This window comes from Anomaloglossus baeobatrachus, chromosome 1 (genome assembly GCF_048569485.1).
Source record: "Anomaloglossus baeobatrachus isolate aAnoBae1 chromosome 1, aAnoBae1.hap1, whole genome shotgun sequence".
In the NCBI taxonomy this organism is placed as follows: domain Eukaryota; kingdom Metazoa; phylum Chordata; class Amphibia; order Anura; family Aromobatidae; genus Anomaloglossus; species Anomaloglossus baeobatrachus.
Window position 1 is genome coordinate 659,941,227 of NC_134353.1, and position 21,600 is coordinate 659,962,826.

Genomic DNA, 21,600 nt, shown 5'->3' on the forward strand with positions numbered 1-21,600 from the left:
GCTCGGCCACGCCCCCCGCACACATTGCCCGCTCGGCCACGCCCCCCGCACGCATTGCCCGCTCGGCCACGCCACCTGCATGCATTGCCTGCTCGGCCACGCCCCCCGCACGCATTGCCCGCTCGGCCATGCCCCCACACGCATTGCCCGCTCGGCCACGCCCCCCGCACGCATTACCCGCTCGACCACGCCCCCGCACGCATTACCTGCTCGGCCACGCCCCCGCACGCATTACCCGCTCGGCCACGCCCCCGCACGCATTACCCGCTCGGCCACGCCCCCGCACGCATTGCCTGCTAGGCCACACCCCCACATGCATTGCCCACTCGGCCACGCCCCCGCACGCATTACCCGCTCGGCCACGCCCCCCGCACCCTGTGCTCAGTCGTCCACGCCCTTGCACACCGCTCGGCCACGCCCCCCGCACTCATTGGGCACCTATACACCTCCCCCCAGGACTACTCTACCTATTAGACACCTCCCCCCCAGGACTACTCCACCTATTAGACATACCCCCAGGACTACTCCTCCTATTAGACACCTCTTCCCCAGGACTCTTCCTCCTATTAGACGCCTCCCCCCAGGACTACTCCTCCTATGAGACACCTCCCGCCCAGGACTACTCCACCTATTAGACACCTCCCCCTCAGGACCATTTCTCCTATTATCCTCCTCTCTCCCCAGGACTACTATTATACTCCTGTCCCCCCAGGACGACTACTCCTTTTAGACTCCTCCCCCAGGACTACCCCTCTTTTTAGACACCTCACCCTCAGGACTACTCCTCCTATTATCCTCCTCTCTCCTCAGGACTACTCCTCCTAATATCCTCCTCTCTCCCCAGGACTACTCCTCCTATTATACTCCTCTCCCCCCAGGACTACTCCTTCTATTATACTCCTCTCACCCCAGGACTACTCCTCCTATTATACTCCTCTCTCCCCAGGACTACTACTCCTATTAGACACCCCCCCCCAGGACTAATCCACCTATTAGACACCTCTTCCCATGACTACTTCTTCTATTATACTCCTCTTTCCCCAGGACTACTCCTCAGATTATACTCCTCTCTCCCCAGGACTACTACTCCTATTAGACTCCTCCCCCTCCAGGACTACTCCTCCTATTAGACACCTCCCCCTCAGGACTACTCCTCTTATTATCCTCCTCTTTCTCTAGGACTACTCCTCCTATTATCCTCCTCCTTCCCCAGGACTACTCCTCCTATTATCCTCCTCTTTCCCCAGGACTACTCCTCCTATTATCCTCCTCTCTCCCCAGGACTCCTCCTCCTATTATCCTCCTCTCTCCCCAGGACTCCTCCTATTATACTCCACTCTCCCCAGGGCTACTCCTCCTATTATACTCCACTCTCCCCAGGGCTACTCCTCCTATTATACTCCACTCTCCCCAGGACTACTCCTCCTATTATCCTCCTCTCCCCAGGACTACTCCTCCTATTATATTCCTCTCCCCCCAGGACTACTCCTCCTATTATCCTCCTCTCCCCCAGGACTACTCCTCCTATTATACTCCTCTCCCCCCTGGACTACTCCTCCTATTATACTCCTCTCCCCCAGGACTACTACTCCTATAATACTCCACTCTGCCCAGGACTACTCCTCCTATTATCCTCCTCTCCCCCCTGGACTACTCCTCCTATTATACTCCTCTCCCCCCAGGACTACTCCTCCTATTATACCCCCCCCCCCAGGACTACTCCTCCTATTATACTCCTCTCCCCCCAGGACTACTCCTCCAACACACACACACTGCACAAAACATACCTCCCCCCAAAACACACACACACACAACGCTGCAGACACACAGCCGCTCCACACACAACACAAAACACAAACAACACTTCTCTCACACACCCCCCCCCACACCCAGACAACACCCAGAACATTTACAGTGCCCTACACAAACACTTGGCAACTACACACAACAACCTCTATATATGTAACAAAAATCATACATTAACTACACAATCCATTCTAGAATAACCGATGCGTTAGAATCGGGCCACCTTCTAGTCTTGTTATAAGCTCCTTAGAATTCAGTGTGACTAGTAAATAGTCAAGCATATGTAAATACAAACTGCATATGCCTTGCGCCCCCCTCCCATCTCTGTGCTGGCATCAGTGAATGTAAATATGAACTGAATTTGCACTACTGCCCCCACCCATTTTCCCTCCCACCTCTCAGCAGTGATAGTGAATACACTGGGAGGTGTTTGGGGGGAGGAGTGAATATGCAAATTGTATTTACAGACACTTGACTAGCCTTCAGGAGACACTGAATTTTACAGAGCTTACAGCAAGATATCACGATAAGGTAGAACAATAAAAACTTACTTATCCTGAAAGGTCTCCTTAAGCCCCCGTCACATTTAGCGACTTACCAGCGTTCCCAAAAACGATGCGACCTGATAGGGATCGCAGGTAAGTCGCTGGGAGGTCGCTGGTGAGATGTCACACAGTCAGTTCTTACCAGCGATCCAGGGACAATACAGGTCGCAGTAGCAACCTGTATAACGATCTCAGCAGTCACTGTTACCCTGTCACACAGTGTCAAACACAGCGATGTGTCCTGCCCAGCAGGACATCGCCTTTGAAGAAAATGGCCTGGACCATTCTGCAACAACTAGCGATCTCACAGCAGGGGCCTGATCATTGCTGGATGTCACACATAACGCGACTCAGCAACGATGTCGCTAGCGATGTTGCTTAGTGAGATGTGGCCTTTAAGCTCTATTTAAAAATAAGATTAGTATTACACAATCACATGACAGATTCCCTTTAAGTTTTAACAAAGACAGATGTATGGTGAGCTAACAGGTCCTCTTTAACCAGTGGATGAATATTACCACCGTTATTACAGTGAAACTATGTGAGACTGCCTGTAGCCACAGAACTGTCAATTAGACATCAGCTTTGTAATTTACTTATATTGACTTGTGGATGGAGATATTTCCCTAGATAAAAGACTAGAATCCTTAAAGGGGTTTTCACAGGAACAAAGATAATTTTGAAGTTGAGTTTAATCAATAGATCTTGGAAGTTCCACAATTGGATGTGTTAAAAAAAAATGTCCCTGAGCTGGGTTAATCTTATATATGTCCCTGCTAGGTACTGTGTGATGGCTGTGTCTGACCGTACAGGGACATGGTCTGCTCATATCACATCTCCTGGAGAGGAGCAAAATGTGATAATTTCTATTGCAGATCCGTTAATTAAAAGGGGTTTTCCAGTCCATATACATTTTGCAGTTACTCTACATGTCTACAGATTGCAGAATCCTGACAGTGTGCAATATGTCGCCTTATTTCTGTGTTCAGATGGAGGTCTTGTGACCGAAGTATGGGTTTTGTATACTTGTTGTCTTGTGCCAACTAGTTTTTTTTTTTATCAACTTCTTTCAGTAGGACACTGGGAGAAGCAGGAAGAGTTGCTAGTAGATATATGACCGCAGGTATGCTCATGTTTGCATTCTCGTGACCATCTGATAGAGCTGAAAATGGAGGAGAATACTGACTGTGCATATTGTACACTGTCAGGACTGGGCAGTCTGCAGTCACAGAAATTAATGTTGAGCCTGGAACACCTCTAATATATATTGGATTTGCCACGGGCAGATCCGTGTTCAGTGAACATGCCCTAAGGCTATTTGACAACGCAATGTAAACCTTTCCTTACATAAAGCCTGCAGGCAGAGTGGTTGTGATAGAGATCATCAAATCCAACAGCATTTCAGTAAGAAGGAAGATACATTCTCAGTAACGTTACTAATGATGATATGCATTCTCTAGTTTCAGGAAGTTCAGGAGATGATTGACAGGTTTAATACCCTGATGGCAACACAGGAAAAGTTGCTGAAGCGGGAGCTGGCGCACCAGGAGAAGGCTGAGAAGGAAAGGGCACAACTGCTTCATTATCAGGAGGAGACGCACAGCCAGATACTGGAGCTTAATAACCAAATAGCAGATCTACAGGGGTCGCAGGAAAGGGCAAGGGCTGTGGTTCTTGAGTGGGTGAGGACATTAATATCCTTAATGTGATCCCAAGTATTTTACTGCACAATTTATTTCTATGTAGTCACCGTCATCCTTTGTGCACAGCAATAGGCTCCATTCACACATCCATGTTTACACACGTACTTGAAAAAATGGGACTGGTGTCAATGAGTATTTTGCAACAGTGTACTGTCCATGTGTCTGTTTTTACCATCAGGGTGACATCAGTATTTTTAACGGACTGGCAATTAAAGGGAACCTGTCACCAGATTTGGCGACTATAAGCTGCAGCCACCACCACTGAGCTCTTATATACAGCATTCTAACATACTGTATATAAGAGCCCAGGCCGCGCTGTATAATGTACAAAAACACCTTTATAATACTCACCTAGGGAGTTGGTCCGGTCCGATGGGTGTTGCTGCTCTCCGGTCCAGTGCCTCCTCTCTGCTGCGATCTCCACCTCCTTCTATCCAGCGCAGGCCGGCATTGCAGTCTTGCGCAGGCGCACTTTGAGCTGCCCTGCTGAGGGCAGATCAAAGCACTGTAATGTGCAGGCGCAAGGAAAGGTTAAAGACTGCCCGCACATGTGTACTACAATACTTTGGTCTGCCCTGAGCAGGGCAGATCGAAGTGTGCCTGCGCAGGACCTCAATACTGTCTAGTGTGCAGGAAGTAGGAAGCATCATGCACACGGGACTCAGAAGAAGGAGGACGACGATCGCCGCAGAGAGGACGCACCAGACCGGAGAGCAGTGACACCCATCGGACCAGACCACCCGCTAGGTGAGTATGATAAGTGTTTTTTATGTAATACATAGCATTCTGGGCTCTTATATACAGTATTTTGGAGTGCTATATAGAATAACTTATGGTCGCCAAATCTGGTGACAGGTTCCCTTTAAATAAATGACAAAGCTTCTCCTATACTTTGTAATGTTAAACATATGAAGCGCACAGATGACACACAGATAATGTGTGCTGGACATTTTTTTCACAGACACATTGCTTTGTATTGGATCTTGTCATCTGCCCTGCCAGAAAAAACGGACATATCTCCATGTGTCTTGCATGGACACGTGGACCAAAAAAAACATGGACATGAAAAAATGGATTCAACACGTACGTGACAGAGCGACATACAGTATAATGAGCCTTAAGTGTGTACATGGAATTTGAAGTGATGTGGTCAGAATTTAGAACATTCCCTTTTTTATGGTTTCTAAATAACTTGTAAGGAAATTGACATTTGTCTGCTATCTTGAGGCATAATTAGAAGTGAATTACAGTGAGATTGACAATTACCAGTGACTGAATCCTCTTCATAAATGGTTGGTATGATGTAATCTTTGTGGATCTTATTTTTTGTATTGGTTCCACTGAATGAAAGAACGCTGAGAGCTCTGACATCCTGCAGATATGAAAAAAAACAAGGTTCAATCTGCCAGGAAGAAAACAGCAGCATGTGCGTGAGATTACACAATCTTATTCACATTGCTGGTACTTTAAGGGTATGTGTGCATCTAACGTTTTTTTGTGACATCAAAAACGCTGTGTTTCTGGCCGCTAAAAACGCATAACTCATAAAAAAATGCATGCGGTTTTACCACGAATTGGTGCGTTTTTGGCTGCATTTGCTGCGTTTTTGTTCACTGCGTTTTTATGCGTTTTTTTTTTTTATCAGTGAACAATGCCATTAAGGATTGGTAAAGAACAAAAAAAATCTGACGTCATTTCCTTTTTCAATCTGTTATTCATTCTCCACTAGTGTATGCAGAAGAGCAGACAGCTGCAGAACTACAAGGCTCAGTATGCTCCATCCAGGACTGTATGCTGGAGGGAGAGGCAGGGGGAGCAGAACTACAAGGCTCAGCATCCTCCATCCAGGACTGTATGCAGGAGTTTTTTGCCCAAAAACATAAAACTTAAAAAAAATGACGTGGGCTTTGTCATATTTTTGTATGCTAGCCAGGTACAGCAGGCAGGTACGGCTGCACCCAACCCCCAGCTAGCTATTTGTACCTGGCTGGGAACTAAAAATATAGGGAAGCCCTTTTTTTAATTATTTAATGAATTTCATGAAATAATTAAAAAAAATTGATGTGGGCTTCTCCCAATTTTTGTGTCCAGCCAAGTACAACTAGGCAGCTGGGGATTGGAATCCTCAGCGCAGGGTGCCCAAGCTTTCTGGGCACCCCCACTGCAAATTGTAGTCCGCAGCCGCCCCAGAAAATGGCGCTTTCATAGAAGCGCCATCTTCTGGCGTTGTATCCAACTCTTCCAGCTGCTCTGGTGCAGGGTGGCTCGCTGGGTAATAATGGGGTTAGGGCTAGATGTGTATTATCAACTGGCCCTAAACCCGAAATTCATGGTGTTACTCCAATATTAGACATGGCCACCATGAATTTCTAGTAAAGATAAAAAAAACACAATACAGAGAAAAATATTTTTATTAAAAATAAAACGCAACACAATTAGTGACTCCATCTTTATTGAAATAAAGAACCCACCCCACCCCCCTCCGCCGTAGTCCTGGGTCGAGGGTCCCGCGATGTCCAATCCGGATCCTATATCATCTGATCGGTTTGCTGGAAGGCAAAGCGATCAGATGATGTGTCAGGTGTTCAAGGACCTGAATCACATGACACATCAACTGATTGTATAAAAGCCATTTATACAATCAGCTGATGCATCACTAGGAAAAAAAAAAATACACACTTCTGTGCAGACTCTTGTCTAATCGCTCCAAGACCGGCCGGTAATCAGCTGATGCGGTCACCTGACAGCATCAGCTGATTGTTTAAACTGGCTGGGCGGTAAAAAGCCGGCCTCACCACTGTCAGGTGACCGCATCAGCTGATCACCGGCAGGTCCTGCAGCGATCGGACATGTCCCGGGAGTCTGCAGACAGCCGAAACAGGGGTGGTGGTACCGGGAGAGAAGCTGGGAGCGGACAAGGCGCAGGACCAACACAAGGAAAGCTGGGTGAGTACAATCCTCTTCCTGTACACGTGACCTTACTACCCACCCCTTGCGTTTATAGCTGCATCTTTAGTGCTAGAAACACAGCTATATGTACAATTTGCATTTTTCATTGCGTTTTTGAACATCTCATTGAACTCAATGGGTGAAAAATGCAGGAATAATTGACATGCTGCGTTTTTGTGGGCACCACAAAAAAGCAGCTAAAAAAAAACGCTGTGTGCAGACAGCACAATGAACACTCATAGACTTTGATGGTGAACTAAAGTCATGCAATTTTCTGAAGAAAAATGCACCCGAAAAATGCGCAAAAATGTGGTAAAAAAGCTTAGTGCGCACATAACCTAAAATGCTGCTTTGTTTTCCAGAGCAAAACGCAATGTGTGAACAAGTCCTAGCTAAATTAGTTTTGTTTTACATGCGTTTTTATCTGACTTTTGAAGCTGCAGTTTTGCCTCTTTTATAAATCCCATCCACTTTGCTAGAGCTCTAAGACGCTGCATTTTTTGCATAGTGAGTATACGCAGTGTCAAAAATTCTCAAAAAACTTAATATGGAAACTTAACCTTTTGGGAAAGAGCTTGTAAGCACTGCACATGTTTGGCCACTGTTACTAGACCGCAGCGGTGGCCGGCATCATAGGTTACAAGCCGTAAACAGTACATTTAAAATGACTCCATTCCTGAGTACAGAGAGGATTTTTTTTTTATTATAAGTCAATTGCTAAATTGCTAATTTTTAAAAGCACTTTGCAATTTTACCCATTAAAGAACATGACGATAATCCTTTAGAGGAGTCTTGCAGCTACTGTACTTACTTCCCTCTCCTTGTTGTGGAAGACTTGCACACTCACTATTTTGTTTCCCTAAAAAAAAGCCCTACTCCACAAATAAGCCCTAGCAAGAGAAGACCCTGTGATCATACTCACCAGATGCCAATCGGGAGGACCTGCAGTGAATCGCACGCCAAAACACATCAGATTGCACACCCACACACATCAGATCGCACACATCAGATCACACACGTCAGATCGCACGCACACACACATCAGATTGCACACTTGCACACCTCAGATCTCACACTTGCACACATCAGATCACACACGTCAGATCGCACACCCACACACATCAGACCACACACGCACACACATCAGATCTCACACACACATCAGATCGCACACCCACACATGTCAGATCGCACAACCACACACGTCAGATCACTCATATCAGATCACACGCACACCCACACACATCAGATCACACACACACTCACCACATCCAGCGATATCGATTACTTCTGGCCAGCATAAGGACCTGGGACGCAGTGCAGTGGAGCGCGTGAACCTGTGGGTGGAATGCATTGATGCATTCCACCCACAGGTCTTCTATGCCAGAGGTTCCCAACTCCAGTCCTCAAGGCACACCAACAGTGCATGTTTTCAGGATTTCCTTAGTATTGCACAGGTGATAATTTAATCACCTGCAAAGGTGCTGAATCCAACACCCATGCAATGCTAAAGAAATCCTGAAAACTTGCACTGTTGGTGTGCCTTGAGGACTGGAGTTAGGAACCTCTGCTTTATGCGTTCTACCCTCAGGTTCTTGCGCTCCACTACACTGTGTCCAAGGTCCTTATGCCGGCCAGAAGCAATCGATATCGCCGGATGTAGTGAGTGTGTGAGTGCGATTGTGTCTGCGATTTGATGTCTGTGTGCGTTCATGTGCATGCGTGTGTGTGTGTGTGTGTGTGTGTGTGTGTGTGTGTGTGTGTGTGTGTTGGCTAGAAGCAACCTGGGAGTGACACAGAAGCCCGGGTTCTGGTAAGTATGACTCTCATGGGAAGGGGGATCTGCATTTTTTGAGGGGCAAACTTTCCCCCCAACCGTGTTTTCCCCAAGAATAAGCCCTACCTCGAAAATAAGCCCTAGTGCTTTATCCAGGGTATAAAAAATATGAGACCGTGTCTTATTTTCGGGGGAACAGGGTATCAGTATTTGTAAGCGAAAACCAGGAGAGACTCCAAAACATTAAACAGTTGTGAATCTTATCGATTTTTTTCTCTGTAAGTTCCAATCCTGACTTAGAAATACTGAGGCTAAATAGTGAGTTGTGAATAAGGCCTCACTTGCATGACCTGCTTAAGATCTTATCTTCATGGCTGAATGAAAAATGTCACATTTTAACTTTTCGTTTTGAACAGGTTTTTCATCCATATACAGTACATGCCTTTATTAGGTTTGCTTTTCCTCTGCTAATAACAGATGCATCTGTTTTATTAGGTATTAAAATGAGTCATCCTGTACTGATATTATAAACTAATCACCTAGGCTTTTAGGGGGGCTATACCCCTTATAACAGCGGCCCCTTTACTGCTCTAATCGCTGCCTTAGTTCTGCAGAAACTGAAGTTTTATCACACATGCTAGTTAGGGGTCTTGGTGCACTCTTGGTGTGGCCAAGAGACTCAGTGCATCGCTCCACTCACTAGTTTTGCCTGCCACAGCCTCTAACTGGTGATTGTGGTGATTGACAGCCCTGACTTGCCTGGAGCAAGCAGTGTCTGCAGAGCCAGTGCTGTCAATCACTAGTTAAGGAGGGGGGGTCAAGCAAAACCAGTGGGCATAACAGTGCACTGAACTTCTTGGCCAAATCAAAGGTGTACAGAGCCCCTTAATTGGCATGTTTGATTATATTTCAGTTTCCGCACAATGGAGGCAATTGGAACACATTTTTATAGTGTCCATATTCCCTACAAAGATATGTGCTAAGTTTATACTGTCAGTTCGGTCTAAAGGCCGCTTTACATTCGTGACGCACATCCGGCGTTGTTAGCAACGTCGTTGCGTGTAACACCTACGAGCCACCGATAACGATCAAAAATACTCACCTAATCGTTGATCGTTGGCACGTCGTTCATTTTCAAAATGTCGTTGCTTGTTGTGGATGCAGGTTGTTCGCCGTTCCTGAGGCAGCACATATCGCTACATGTGACATCCCAGGAACGACAAACAGTGTTCCTGCGTCCTCCGGCAACAAGGTGGGAGTGCTGTTAATGCGGCTGCTCTCCGCCCCTCCGCTTCTATTGGTCATCGGCTGTGTGACGTCGCTGTGACGCCGTACGAACCTCCCCCTTAAAGAAGAGATTGTTCGCCGGCCACAGTGATGTCATTAGGAAGGTAAGTGCTTGTGACTCCTACTAGCGATATTGTACGCCACGGGCAGCGATTTTGCCCGTGACGCACAAACGACGGGAGCGGGTGCGATCGCTAGCGTTGTCGCTGCGTGTAAAGCAGCCTTTAGAAACACCCTCTAATAAGATAAATAGAATAGATCAAGGGAATTGCATGTAAATTGACTTCCTCTATCTCTTCATTGTGGGCCAAAGGAACCATGGGTGTATGATGCTGCCACTGGGAGGCTGACACAAAAATAATTTGCGGGCATTACCCATGAGTAATCAGTTTATTTTATAGTGGCTTCGACTGTCAGGATAGGGCATGCTTAATGCTGTGTGACCTGTGTGCTATGTAAATGCCATTTCAATTGCTTTCTGATTTAGGCCAGTGTCAGATCGACCATCCCGGACATCATGGTCTATACTCTGACTGTCAATATCGGATGTGTGAAACTGGCTTAGGATTCACACTCGTCACATTTTGTTGCAGAAAGTTTTGAGAATGAAAATCATTTGCATTCATCTACATTTAGTTCCATTACTGCTCTAAAAGTGTTTAATTCTGAAAAATGTAACAGTTTCATGAACAACGGTGGACATCAGAGCACACAGTGACTGAGTCTACACCAGGGGTCGGGAACCTATGGCTCGCGAGCCAGATATGGCTCTTTTGATGGCCGTATCTGGCTCGCAGACAGGGCTCCTACCTGTCTATGGGAAGGATCAGGGCCGGCGCCAGCACCCGGCAAACCCGGTCAGCTGCCGGGGGGGCCCACTCGCGGTGGCAGGAGTGGCGCACCGCTACTCAGGGGGGCCCGGTGGCCGCGCTGTCACTGCCCCCCGCCGAGGATCGAGCTTTCAATTGCATCGGCATCGCAGGTGCCGATACAATTGAGAGCAATGATGAGAGAGTGAGCGGCGCGCTCCCTCTCTTATCATTCTCCCCGCTGTGACTGTCGGCGTTCTTCTGACAGCTCTGCAGCGACCGCGGTGACGTCATCACTGCGCGCCTGCTGAGAGGTCAGCGAGCGACAGCAATGGACGATGCGCCGAGGAGACCGGATCAGCGGGGGAACGAGAAGTGAGCCGCCCCTCTACTGACACTGGGCTCCCCTGACTCACAGGCCGGCCACTACACAGCGGCACTAGTACACATAGGGGCCCGGCAGCCGCTCTGCGTCTATGTGTAGTGCTGCTGTGTAGTGGCCGAACTGTGAGTCAGGGGAGCCCAGTGTCAGTAGAGGGGCCCCTGACCTGGAGAGGCCACCAGCCATGTCTGAGCTGCAGGAGTGCTAGTCCTGACCTGCACAGCAGACGGAATCTCCATCCTGCAGGACCTGCGATGATGTCACGCCCATGTGACTGTGTGGGAGGAGACACAGGATGCCGGGCAGAAAGCAAGAGAACTGAATCCTGAAGGAGATTTGGACACATGACTGGTAATAAGAAAAGAGGGGACATGAGGGTGAGGGGGGCTTCAGGGTGAGGGGCATATGAGGGCTGCAGACTGTGACAGAAGCATGTGAAGGGGTGCAGAGTGTTTGAGAGGGGTAAGTTGGGGTACAGGCAGGGTGAGATATGTGAGCAGGGTGTGTGAGATATGGGGGTGTATTGTGTGTGATATGGGGGGGTGCAGGCTGTATGGGAAGCAGGGTATGTGACATATGGGGGTGTAGTGTGTGAGATCTGGGGGGTGCAGGCTGTATGGGAAGCAGTGTGTGTGTGTGTGGGATATGGGGGGTGCAGGCCGTATGGGGAGCAGTGTGTGTGTGTGTGTGTGTGTGATATGGGGGGTGTAGGCTGTATGGGAAGCAGGGTGTGAGAGATATGGGGGTGTAGGCTGTATGGGAAGCAGGGTGTGTGAGATATGGGGGTGTAGTGTGTGTGATATGGGGGTGCAGGCTGTATGGGGAGCAGGGTATGCGACATATGGGGGTGTAGTGTGTGGGATATGGGGGGTGCAGGCTGTATGGGGAGCAGTGTGTGTGTGTGATATGGGGGGTGCAGGCTGTATGGGGAGCAGTGTGTGTGTGTGATATGGGGGGGTGCAGGCTGTATGGGAAGCAGGGTATGTGACATATGGGGGTGTAGTGTGTGAGATCTGGGGGGTGCAGGCTGTATGGGAAGCAGTGTGTGTGTGTGGGATATGGGGGGTGCAGGCTGTATGGGGAGCAGTGTGTGTGTGTGATATGGGGGGTGCAGGCTGTATGGGAAGCAGGGTGTCTGGGCCACTGACAGATACAATTGCTCCAGCGGTCACTTAGTACACAAAGGAGTGTTCCTCTCTGCTGCACTAAGCCACCGCTGGACCTAAACAATAATTCGCTGTAAAATAATAAAATAGATAATTGACATAACTGACAATGTGTTGTGTGACATGTCCAATATTCCAGCTTCTTTCTTCTGCGAATGCCTCAAAGCTGGCATTCTCTCAACATCAGGTGGGAAGAATGCCAGCTTCCAGTCATGCGCAGGAAAAAGAAGAAGCCAGACTGCTGGACTGATGTCATGCATCGCAAGTTCACAATGTAAGTTATTTATTTGATTTTTTTACTGCTAATTACCATTGTTTCAGTCCAGTTGTGGCTTTATACAGCAGGGAGGAGCATTCCTTGCTGTACTAAGTGAACATTGGAGCGATTGATCTGTCAATGGCCCTTTAAACATATTGTACGGCTCTCGCGGAGTTATATTTCAAAATATGTGGCGTTTACGGCTCTCTTAGCCAAAAAGGTTCCTGACCCCTGGTCTACACCATTATAGTCAGTGGCCCCATCGGTCCTTACGTCCGAAACCTGTCTTGCGGGGAGTTCAGACTGAGGCCCCGACAAGACCACTGAACGGGGGGAGAGTAATGCAGTGTTAAAGCGGCCTAAGAAATATAGAAGTGGTGCACATGTTTCCATTATACTTCGCCCTGATTGTTCACCTCCTGGTTTTGGCTCTCTTGTAATATTTGTGTCATCATTCATGATTTGGTAGGTTTTCCATTCATAGACAGCAAGTAGAGATTTTGAAAAGTTGGGTGGCTATTTATGACATGTAAAGCACCCCTCCAGCGTTTTTTTTTTTACTTTACCGCTGGAGTGGTGCTTCTAATCTTAAGTTCCCTGACTCTTCTCTTATATTCACCCTCTGGCATTTTCGCCTATTATCGCCACTGCTCCAGTAGGACTTTAGTTTGTGACCTGCCGGCTGCTCAAGAGATAACATTTAATGCAACTCTATGAGAGCCTTGTCATGGCTTTCATAGACTTGCATTTGAGAGCTTGTGATATAACGTCTGACTTCCAGCCAGTCAGAATATGGTGTCATAAGAGGGTGCCGCAGGACCTGAGTAATACCGAAAAAAGGTGAAGACGCCGCAGGGTGAGTATATTAGTAGGGTCAAGGACCTTAGATTTAAAGCACCACTCCCGCGCTGAAAAACAAAACACTGGAGTGGTGCTCCTTTGGCCCACTTTCTATTGAAGGAAAAAGAGAACAGTTAAGTAAACTGCAAAATTCCCTCAACAATATGTTAAATAGAGGAAGAATAACTCATAAGGTTTGTTATTGCTAACAAATGGATATTAATATATAGGACAGGTGCAAGATGTTGTGTAGGAATTGGCACAATACTGAGACATAGTTCCTCTATTACAAAAATGTAGTGCCATAGGGCAAAAGGAGGGTACGCGCTGCCGCCAGGTTAGTATACAATCTCGAGGGAGGCTATTATTTTGGTTGCATGCTACATTCCTAGGATTTCCAGCACACCGAGTCTCGTCTGTCCCCACATTATGCTGATACTATTAGACTGTTGCACATTTTTATATTTTGTAAAACAAATATACAGATAAAACCAAGGAAAATTGGTAATGAAAAGAACCTTTGCAGGAGTCGAGTTGGGCGCAAATCCAGAACACAGCAGCAGAGAACACGCTACGATTGGGTCGCGTCAGGATGGCAACCCTAAACCTTTTTCAGACCATCACCAAGCAGATGCATATCAAGTCGGACATATCTATAGAAGACACAGAACTGCAGCTTGAGAAGGTGACTATGAAAAATGTTTGAATAATGAATAAACAGATTGCTACTTGTAGTCGTAGTCACGTCAGTTTGTCAGAACCCACAGTTTTATTCTACCTCCTACAGGTCAGAGGTTACTGTACATTAAAGGTATTGTCTGCTTTTGGACAAAGCCGTCTAGTTTGGTGGGTCTCCTAACATGTGCTGCTGCGACCCCTAGCAAAAAAAACCCTGTAATCTGCAGAGATCTGAAGGGTGATCTTGAGTCTATCACTTCAGGTGCGTTCTGCCGTCTGGCTTTTTGCTTGCTGGTGGGCGCTGTGCTCCTGATGATTGAGGATACTTAAAAGCAGCATGGTGAGGGGCAAATTGTCCCAACTATGGACTTTCATAAAAATAGTCAGCTCACCAATCTTGTAGTAGTGGATAGCGTTATTCCCCTGGTGTTCCACGCCCAGAGATGGTAGGAGCTACCGCATATCAAATAAGGAAGAGGAAAAGATTCCAGGGAAATTTCCACATCCAGGGGTGTATAAACAATAACTTTTATTCAAGATTCTATCAAAATCCATCTGTTCAATAATACTAGCAATACATCTGATGCAGTCCTAGCAGAGGCATAGCTAAGCATTCAGCGCGGGGGCGAAACATCTGAGTGGACCCCTAACCACGTAACCATGATAATTACGGTGGCACAGACTAATCGTGGGTATAGAGGAACATCAGCAGATAACACTGATATCTCCGCTATATGGTGACTCTATCGTGATAGATATCAGTCCTGTAGGTCATACAAAGGTTACAGTACAGTTACAGATAGTGACTTACAGGTCACGTTCTTTCGGATGGAGTTATTTACTTTTCCTGTCTTTTCCATCTGGCCCAGACTAACATGACAACTTCTTCCAGCCACGGCTCGTCTGCAGAGATTACAAGAAAGACACATGTGACTTCTCACATTTCCAACAACATCCCATCTATTACCAACCTGCAAAAACTCCTCATCCTTCTGATACCCAAATACTGAGCCGGTGCTGCTTTATGTGCCCCCATTACTGCAGATGGCTGTGTGGCACAAAAACTGTGCTCCTCTTACTGCCCCACATAGTAATGCCCCTACTGTGCCCCTTACATGGTAATAATGCCTCCTTTATGACCTCATTTCATTCAACATGTTTTAATTCATAGTTTTGATGCCTTCAATGTGAATCTACAATTTTCAGAGTCATGAAAATAAAGAAAACTCTTTGAATGAGAAGGTGTGTCCACAGTTTTGGTCTGTACTGTATGTGTTGCTGCCCCTTTATTATGTAGTAATATTCCACATCCTGGTATATATGTCCTCCAGGCATAGGGGTCATCAGTAGACCCCCGGCTGTCATGACAACCCATTGGCGCCCCATGATCATCTCACAGGCGCGCCAATGTGCAGGATGTATGACGTTCCCCCCTGCCTGCTGTTAGAGATTGATATTAAATCAGTTATCAAAGGCATGGACACAACTTTTGATGACAAAGGTCTGAAAGGGGTTAAGAAACAACTGCTTAATTTTTCTGCAGCGTCACCATAGGAGGCATTACATGGTTCACAAACATACCAGGTCCTCTACAATGACAGATGCTCTTGTACCTACTCTCCATTCTGGCTAAGACCTGGCTTATTGACAGGTCACTTACCCTTATACACGGCCTTTGACTGCTAGGTAGAAAATACAACGTGAGGCTGAGAAGATACATTGTCACCCCGTCATCCACTCCCACACACAACATCAAAATGGGAATCCTTACTGGTGGAGCATCAGTCTGGAGGCATAAAAGATCTAGTAGCTTATCTTTTATAGGGAATCTGTCACCAACGTTTTGCTCTAATCTGTGAGCACTGTAATAATGTAGGAGCAGAGACCCTGATGATGTGCCACTTACTAGTGTCATGATTGACTCCTGGCTCAGCTGGAGCTGAGCCTTTTTTTTAGTTTCACTTCTGATGCAGGTCACGTTAGGGGTTAATCCTTTCTGCCTCGTTCTGGAGGTCAGGCTGCTTTATTAGGGCACTGTTTCTCTTGGACTTCGCCAGTGATACTTCTAGCTCTGCTGCGTTCTCCTCTTGAGTGACCTGTTGTCTGCCCTGCCCCCTCCTGACCTCCGTGTTCACCTGACCTGTTAACCTCCTCTGTTGTCTGTTTCCATCAGTGTCTCTCCCGCTGTCTCCCTGTTCGTTCCTTATCTGTTTACCTTTATTCTGTCTTGTCTTCCCACTCCCCCTCGCTTCTAGGCTCTGATTTCCCGGCTACTGACTATTTGCTTCCCTCTGACTACGTTTAGACTTTGCCCTTGTGTACTTACAAGACCTCATGTTGTGACACTGCTTTCTGATGATTCTACTGCCATCTGGTGGGCTTGACTAGTATTTCCTCTGCTAGGGAATTCCCTGCTCATACGTTTCCTCCACTTTTACGCCCCCTAGTGGTTTACCAGCTAACTACCTTCTCAGATAGTTTCAGGAATCCTCTCAGTCCCACATTACTGCGCTGTACTGCTATTGTACATCTTAGAGTACAGCGTGACAACTAGGCTGCGTTTTGCAGTTTTAATACAATCAGTATTTTATCAGCAGGAGATTATCACTGCAAGACAACTTACCTGGTGCCTCCATCCATCTCTGTCACTATACACAGGAAACTATAGCTCTGGTACATCTGCAAGAGAAAACTATGACTCTTTAATAACTGCTGCATCCAGTATACAAAGTGATATATCGCTGGAATCGGGGTCATTGTCCCTACCTCATTGCGCTTTTAGATTCCCTTTAAAGGATCACATAGTCATAGTAATGGTTTGAAGGGGACAGTGGTAAAAATGTGAAAAGATACCCTTTAATACCTTGAATATTAAAATTTTATGAGTAAACCTGAATAAAATGTAAAAAATGGTTGATCTAGTCTTGCTGGATTCTGGAGATTTTAAATTGTCAGTCTAATGAAAGATGGTACGTAGTAGATGTGAATATCTGAACCTACACTAAGGTGTCACACAGTTCAGAAAATGTCTGCTGCACAAATCTGTTCTATAAAGCGTACTTTTCTCGCTGCGACATCGCTACCGATATATCGTCGGGGTCACGTCGTTAGTGACGCACATCCGGCGCCGGTAGCGACATCGCAGCATGTGACACAAAGGAGCGCCGATCAACGATCGCAAAATCGTTCAAAAACGGAAATCGTTCACACGTCGCTCCTTTCCTTAATATCGCTGCTGCTGCAGGTATGATGTTGTTTGTTGTTCCTGCGGCACCACACATCGCTATGTGTGACACCGCAGGAACGACGAACATCTCCTTACCTGTGTCCACCCGCAATGCGGAAGGAAGGAGGTGGGCGGGATGTTATGTTCCGCTCATCTCCGCCCCTCCGCTTCTATTGACCGGCAGCTTAGTGACGCTGCAGTAACGTCGCTATGACGCCGAAAGCACCTCCCCCTTGAGGGAGGGATTGTTCGGCAGTCACAGCGACGTCGCTGACAAGGTATGTGCGTGTGACGCTGCCGTAGCGATAATGTTCGCTACGGCAGCGAGCACCAAATGTCGCACGAACGACGGGGGTGGGTGCTATCGCTCACAACATCACTAGCAATCACTAACGATGTTGCAGCGTGTAAAGCACCCTTTAATTTGTTTCAGCCGCCTGTGATTTCAATCCAACCCTGTTCAGATGTATTCCACAAATGTCTGCTGTGGAAATGCAACATGCGAACATGCTAGAAGGTGCTAGACTGTTATCCCAAATCAAGATGTCCGAGTATAATGGAAGTCAATAGGGGACTCAAGCATTTTTCTGGAAGATTTCCTGGGAAAATGCTGGAGCCTACCATTGACTTCCATTATACTGGGGTGCTCGAGTCGCACCTATCCGATCGTCCCACTGCTCTTAACGAGCACCCGAGCATAGTACTGCTCACTCATTTCTAATGTTAAAGCTACAAGCCTGTGAAATTCTAGGAATATCTGTCCATTCATTTGGTACATGTGAATATTCACCATTTTGTTTTATTTATTTAGATTAAAATGTGCTTTATGGATCTGGATGCTATATTCAAGGATCTGAAGAAGTGTGATCTGACGCCAATGCCTACAGCCATGTCCTCCACTAACTGACCAAATTGAATGCTGAAGATTAGAAAGTGTAAATGGTCGCTGTCGTTTCAACAAACTTTGCATAAATCAATGATAGATGATACTTTTGTAATATATCTTATCCGACAAAATGTCCTGTTTTCTGTTGTTCTTTTCCTCCCTTTGCTCCTAAGCTTTTCATTCTTCCTAAAATAAAGACAAAATCTATGTTGGTCAAAATAAGAGGGACAGCTCACTGAGAGATCAGGTTACACCACCGAATAACGCCTTTGCGTATATGGGCGTAACTATGTCTTGCACTGGGGTGTCCATGTGTGAAGTGGAAACAGCTCCCTACAAGCGATAGATGGCATCTATATTGCATACAGTACAGACCAAAACTTTGGACACACCTTCAAAGAGTTTTTTTTATTTCTATGACTCTGAAAATTGTAGATTCACATTGAAGGCATCAAAACTATGAATTAACTCATGTGGAATGAAATACTTAACAAAAAAGTGTGAAACAACTGATAATATGTCTTATATTCTAGGTTTTTCAAAGTAGCCACCTTTTTGCTTTGATTACTGCTTTGCACACTCTTTGCTTTCTCTTGAGCTTCAAGAGGTAGTCACCGGAAATGGTCTTCCAACAGTCTTGAGAGAGTTCCCAGAAATGCTTATCACTTGTTGGCCCTTTTGTCTTCACTCTGCACTTCAAACCATCTCGATTGGGTTCAGTTCTGGTGACTGTGGAGACCAGGTCATCTGGCGTAGCACCCCATCCCTCTCCTTCTTAGTCAAATAGCCCTTACACAGCCTGGAGGTGTGTTTGGGGTCATTGTCCTGTTGAAAAATAAATGATGGTCCAACTAAACGCAAACCAGATGGAATAGCATGCCGCTGCAAGATGCTGTGGTAGCCATGCTGGTTCAGTATGCCTTCAATTTAAAAAAAAATCCCCAACAGTGTCAGAAGCAAAGCACCCCCAGAACATCACACCTCCTCCTCCATGCTTCACGGTGGGAACCAGGCACGTAGAGTCCACCCGTTCACTTTTTCTGTGTCGCACAAGGATCCAAGGATCCAAAAATCTAAATTTGTTACTCATCAGACCAAAGCACAGATTTCCACTGGTCTAATGTCCATTCCTTGTGTTCTTTAGCCCAAACAAGTCTCTTCTGCTTGTTGCCTGTCCTTAGCAGTGGTTTCCTAGCATCTATTTTACCATGAAGGCCTGCTGCACAAAGTCTCCTCTTAACAGTTGTTCTGGAGATGTGTCTGCTGCTAGAACTCTGTGTGGCATTGACCTGGTCTATAATCTGAGCTGCTGTTAACCTGCGATTTCTGAGGCTGGTGACTCCCAGCAGGGGTGACTCTTGGTCCTCCTTTCCTGGGGCGGTCCTCATGTGAGCCAGTTTCTTTGTAGCGTTTGATGGTTTTTGACACTGCACTTAGGGACACCTTCAAAGGTTTCCCAATTTTTCAGACTTACTGACCTTAATTTCTTAAAGTAATGATGGCCACTCGTTTTTCTTTACTTAGCTGCTTTTTTCTTGCCATAATACAAATTCCAATAGTCTATTCAGTAGGACTATCAGCTGTGTATCCACCAGACTTCTGCACAACACAACCGATGGTCCCAACCCTATTTATAAGGCAAGAAATCCCACTTAAACTCGACAGGGCCCACCTGTGAAGTGAGAACCATTTCCGGTGACTACCTCTTGAAGCTCATCAAGAGAATGCCAAGAGTGTGCAAAGCAGTAATCAAAGCAAAAGGTGGCTACTTTGAAGAACCTAGAATATAACACATATTTTCAGTTGTTTCACACTTTTTTGTTAAGTATTTCATTCCACATGTGATAATTCATAGTTTTGATGCCTTCAATGTGAATCTACAATTTTCAGAGTCATGAAAATAAAGAAAACTCTTTGAATGAGGTGTGTCCAAACTTTTGGTCTGTATTGTACAGTAGCTGACATCTAACCACAGCAACCAGAACTTAACTTAATTAAGCCCAGGTCGCTGCTGTTAACCATTTAAATTTTATCAATCTTTGAAAGCAGCATTTAAATTATGTGGGGCATCCATGGCAGCCTGAAGCCTGATGATGGCACCATTATTGCCATCTTGGTACTACTGTGAAGTTTATCCATAGGTTGAGCTTCATAGGAGATCGCAATTTACACTATACACTGCAAAACTATGTCATATATGATCAGATGATTGCAGGTTCAAGTCCCCTAATGGGATAAAAAAAATGAAAAATTTGAATTACCCCACTTTCCCCCAAGAAAAATGAAATATAAAAAAATGAATATGTCTAGTATCACCATATCCATAAGTCTGGTGTATAAAATTAACCCATACGGTAAATGCCTTACAGTAAATAAAAGCCTCCCAAGTGTCAGAATTGCATTGTTTTGGGGTACCCACATCCTAAAAAAAAACCCCAGAAAACAAAATTGATCAAAATATATGTATTCCAAAATGGCTTGAATGAAAAAGTAATCTTACCACTGAAAAATCAAACCCTCACGCATGACCAACCACAGAAAAATAAAAATGTTACAGGCCTAAGGAAAGGTGACACAAAATGCAATTATTGATTTTTATTTTTTTTTTTAGTAACTTTTGAACTTTTTTCACCACTCCAAAAATATAAAAATAAAAAATGCTGGTAGGGCCGATAAAATGGGTGCGAGGACCGCCCATATGCGTCCATTGGAGGGATTTGCCAAGAAGCGGAGCCTAATGGTCTACAGTGAAAACAGGAGCCCCCCACTGCCGGAAATAGCCTGGATGAAGAGAGCAAATACCTTTTTCGGAAGATGAAATACAGCTCCTTCTTCACAGATGTGGACGATGGTTTGCAGCAGCCCCGTAGAGGGAAGTCACTGGTACTGGTCCATATTTTTTTGGAACTTTGGCGGCTCTGCAAATGCAACATGGTGCTCACAATCTATTCCAGCCAGTTTTGCACTCCAAAAATCAAATAGCGCTCCTTCCCCTCTGAGCCCTGGCGTGTGTTCAAACAAAAGTTTTTGACCATATATTCCTGTACTTAGTATAAATTGCACAAAAAATATCATCTATTTTCTCATTACCTTTTGAAAAAATTTGGGTCAAAAACATAATTTTTAATTTTCATGGGCCAATATTTTACAATTCTGTGAAGCACCTTCAAAATGCTCACAACTGTAGATACATTTTTCAAGGGGTATAGTTTGCAAAATGGTGTTAATTGTGGGGGTAGGTACATCAAGGGCTCTGCAAAAGCGGCATGGCGTCCACTCTCTTTTCC

At 45.9% G+C, this 21,600-nt stretch overlaps 1 protein-coding gene across 3 annotated transcripts in view; it reads left to right on the forward strand.

The window, feature by feature from the left end:
* CFAP73 (cilia and flagella associated protein 73) overlaps positions 1–18,494 on the forward strand; it is an 81,376-nt gene extending 62,882 nt beyond the window's left edge. For all 3 annotated transcript variants that reach the window (XM_075319997.1, XM_075319999.1, XM_075319998.1), the window contains 3 exons: positions 3,812–4,033; positions 14,050–14,208; positions 18,239–18,494. In XM_075319997.1, coding sequence (XP_075176112.1) covers positions 3,812–4,033; positions 14,050–14,208; positions 18,239–18,334 — 477 coding nt within the window. In that variant the 3' untranslated portion in view covers positions 18,335–18,494. The remainder of the gene's footprint in view (positions 1–3,811; positions 4,034–14,049; positions 14,209–18,238) is intronic.
* The last annotated feature ends 3,106 nt before the right edge of the window (positions 18,495–21,600 follow it).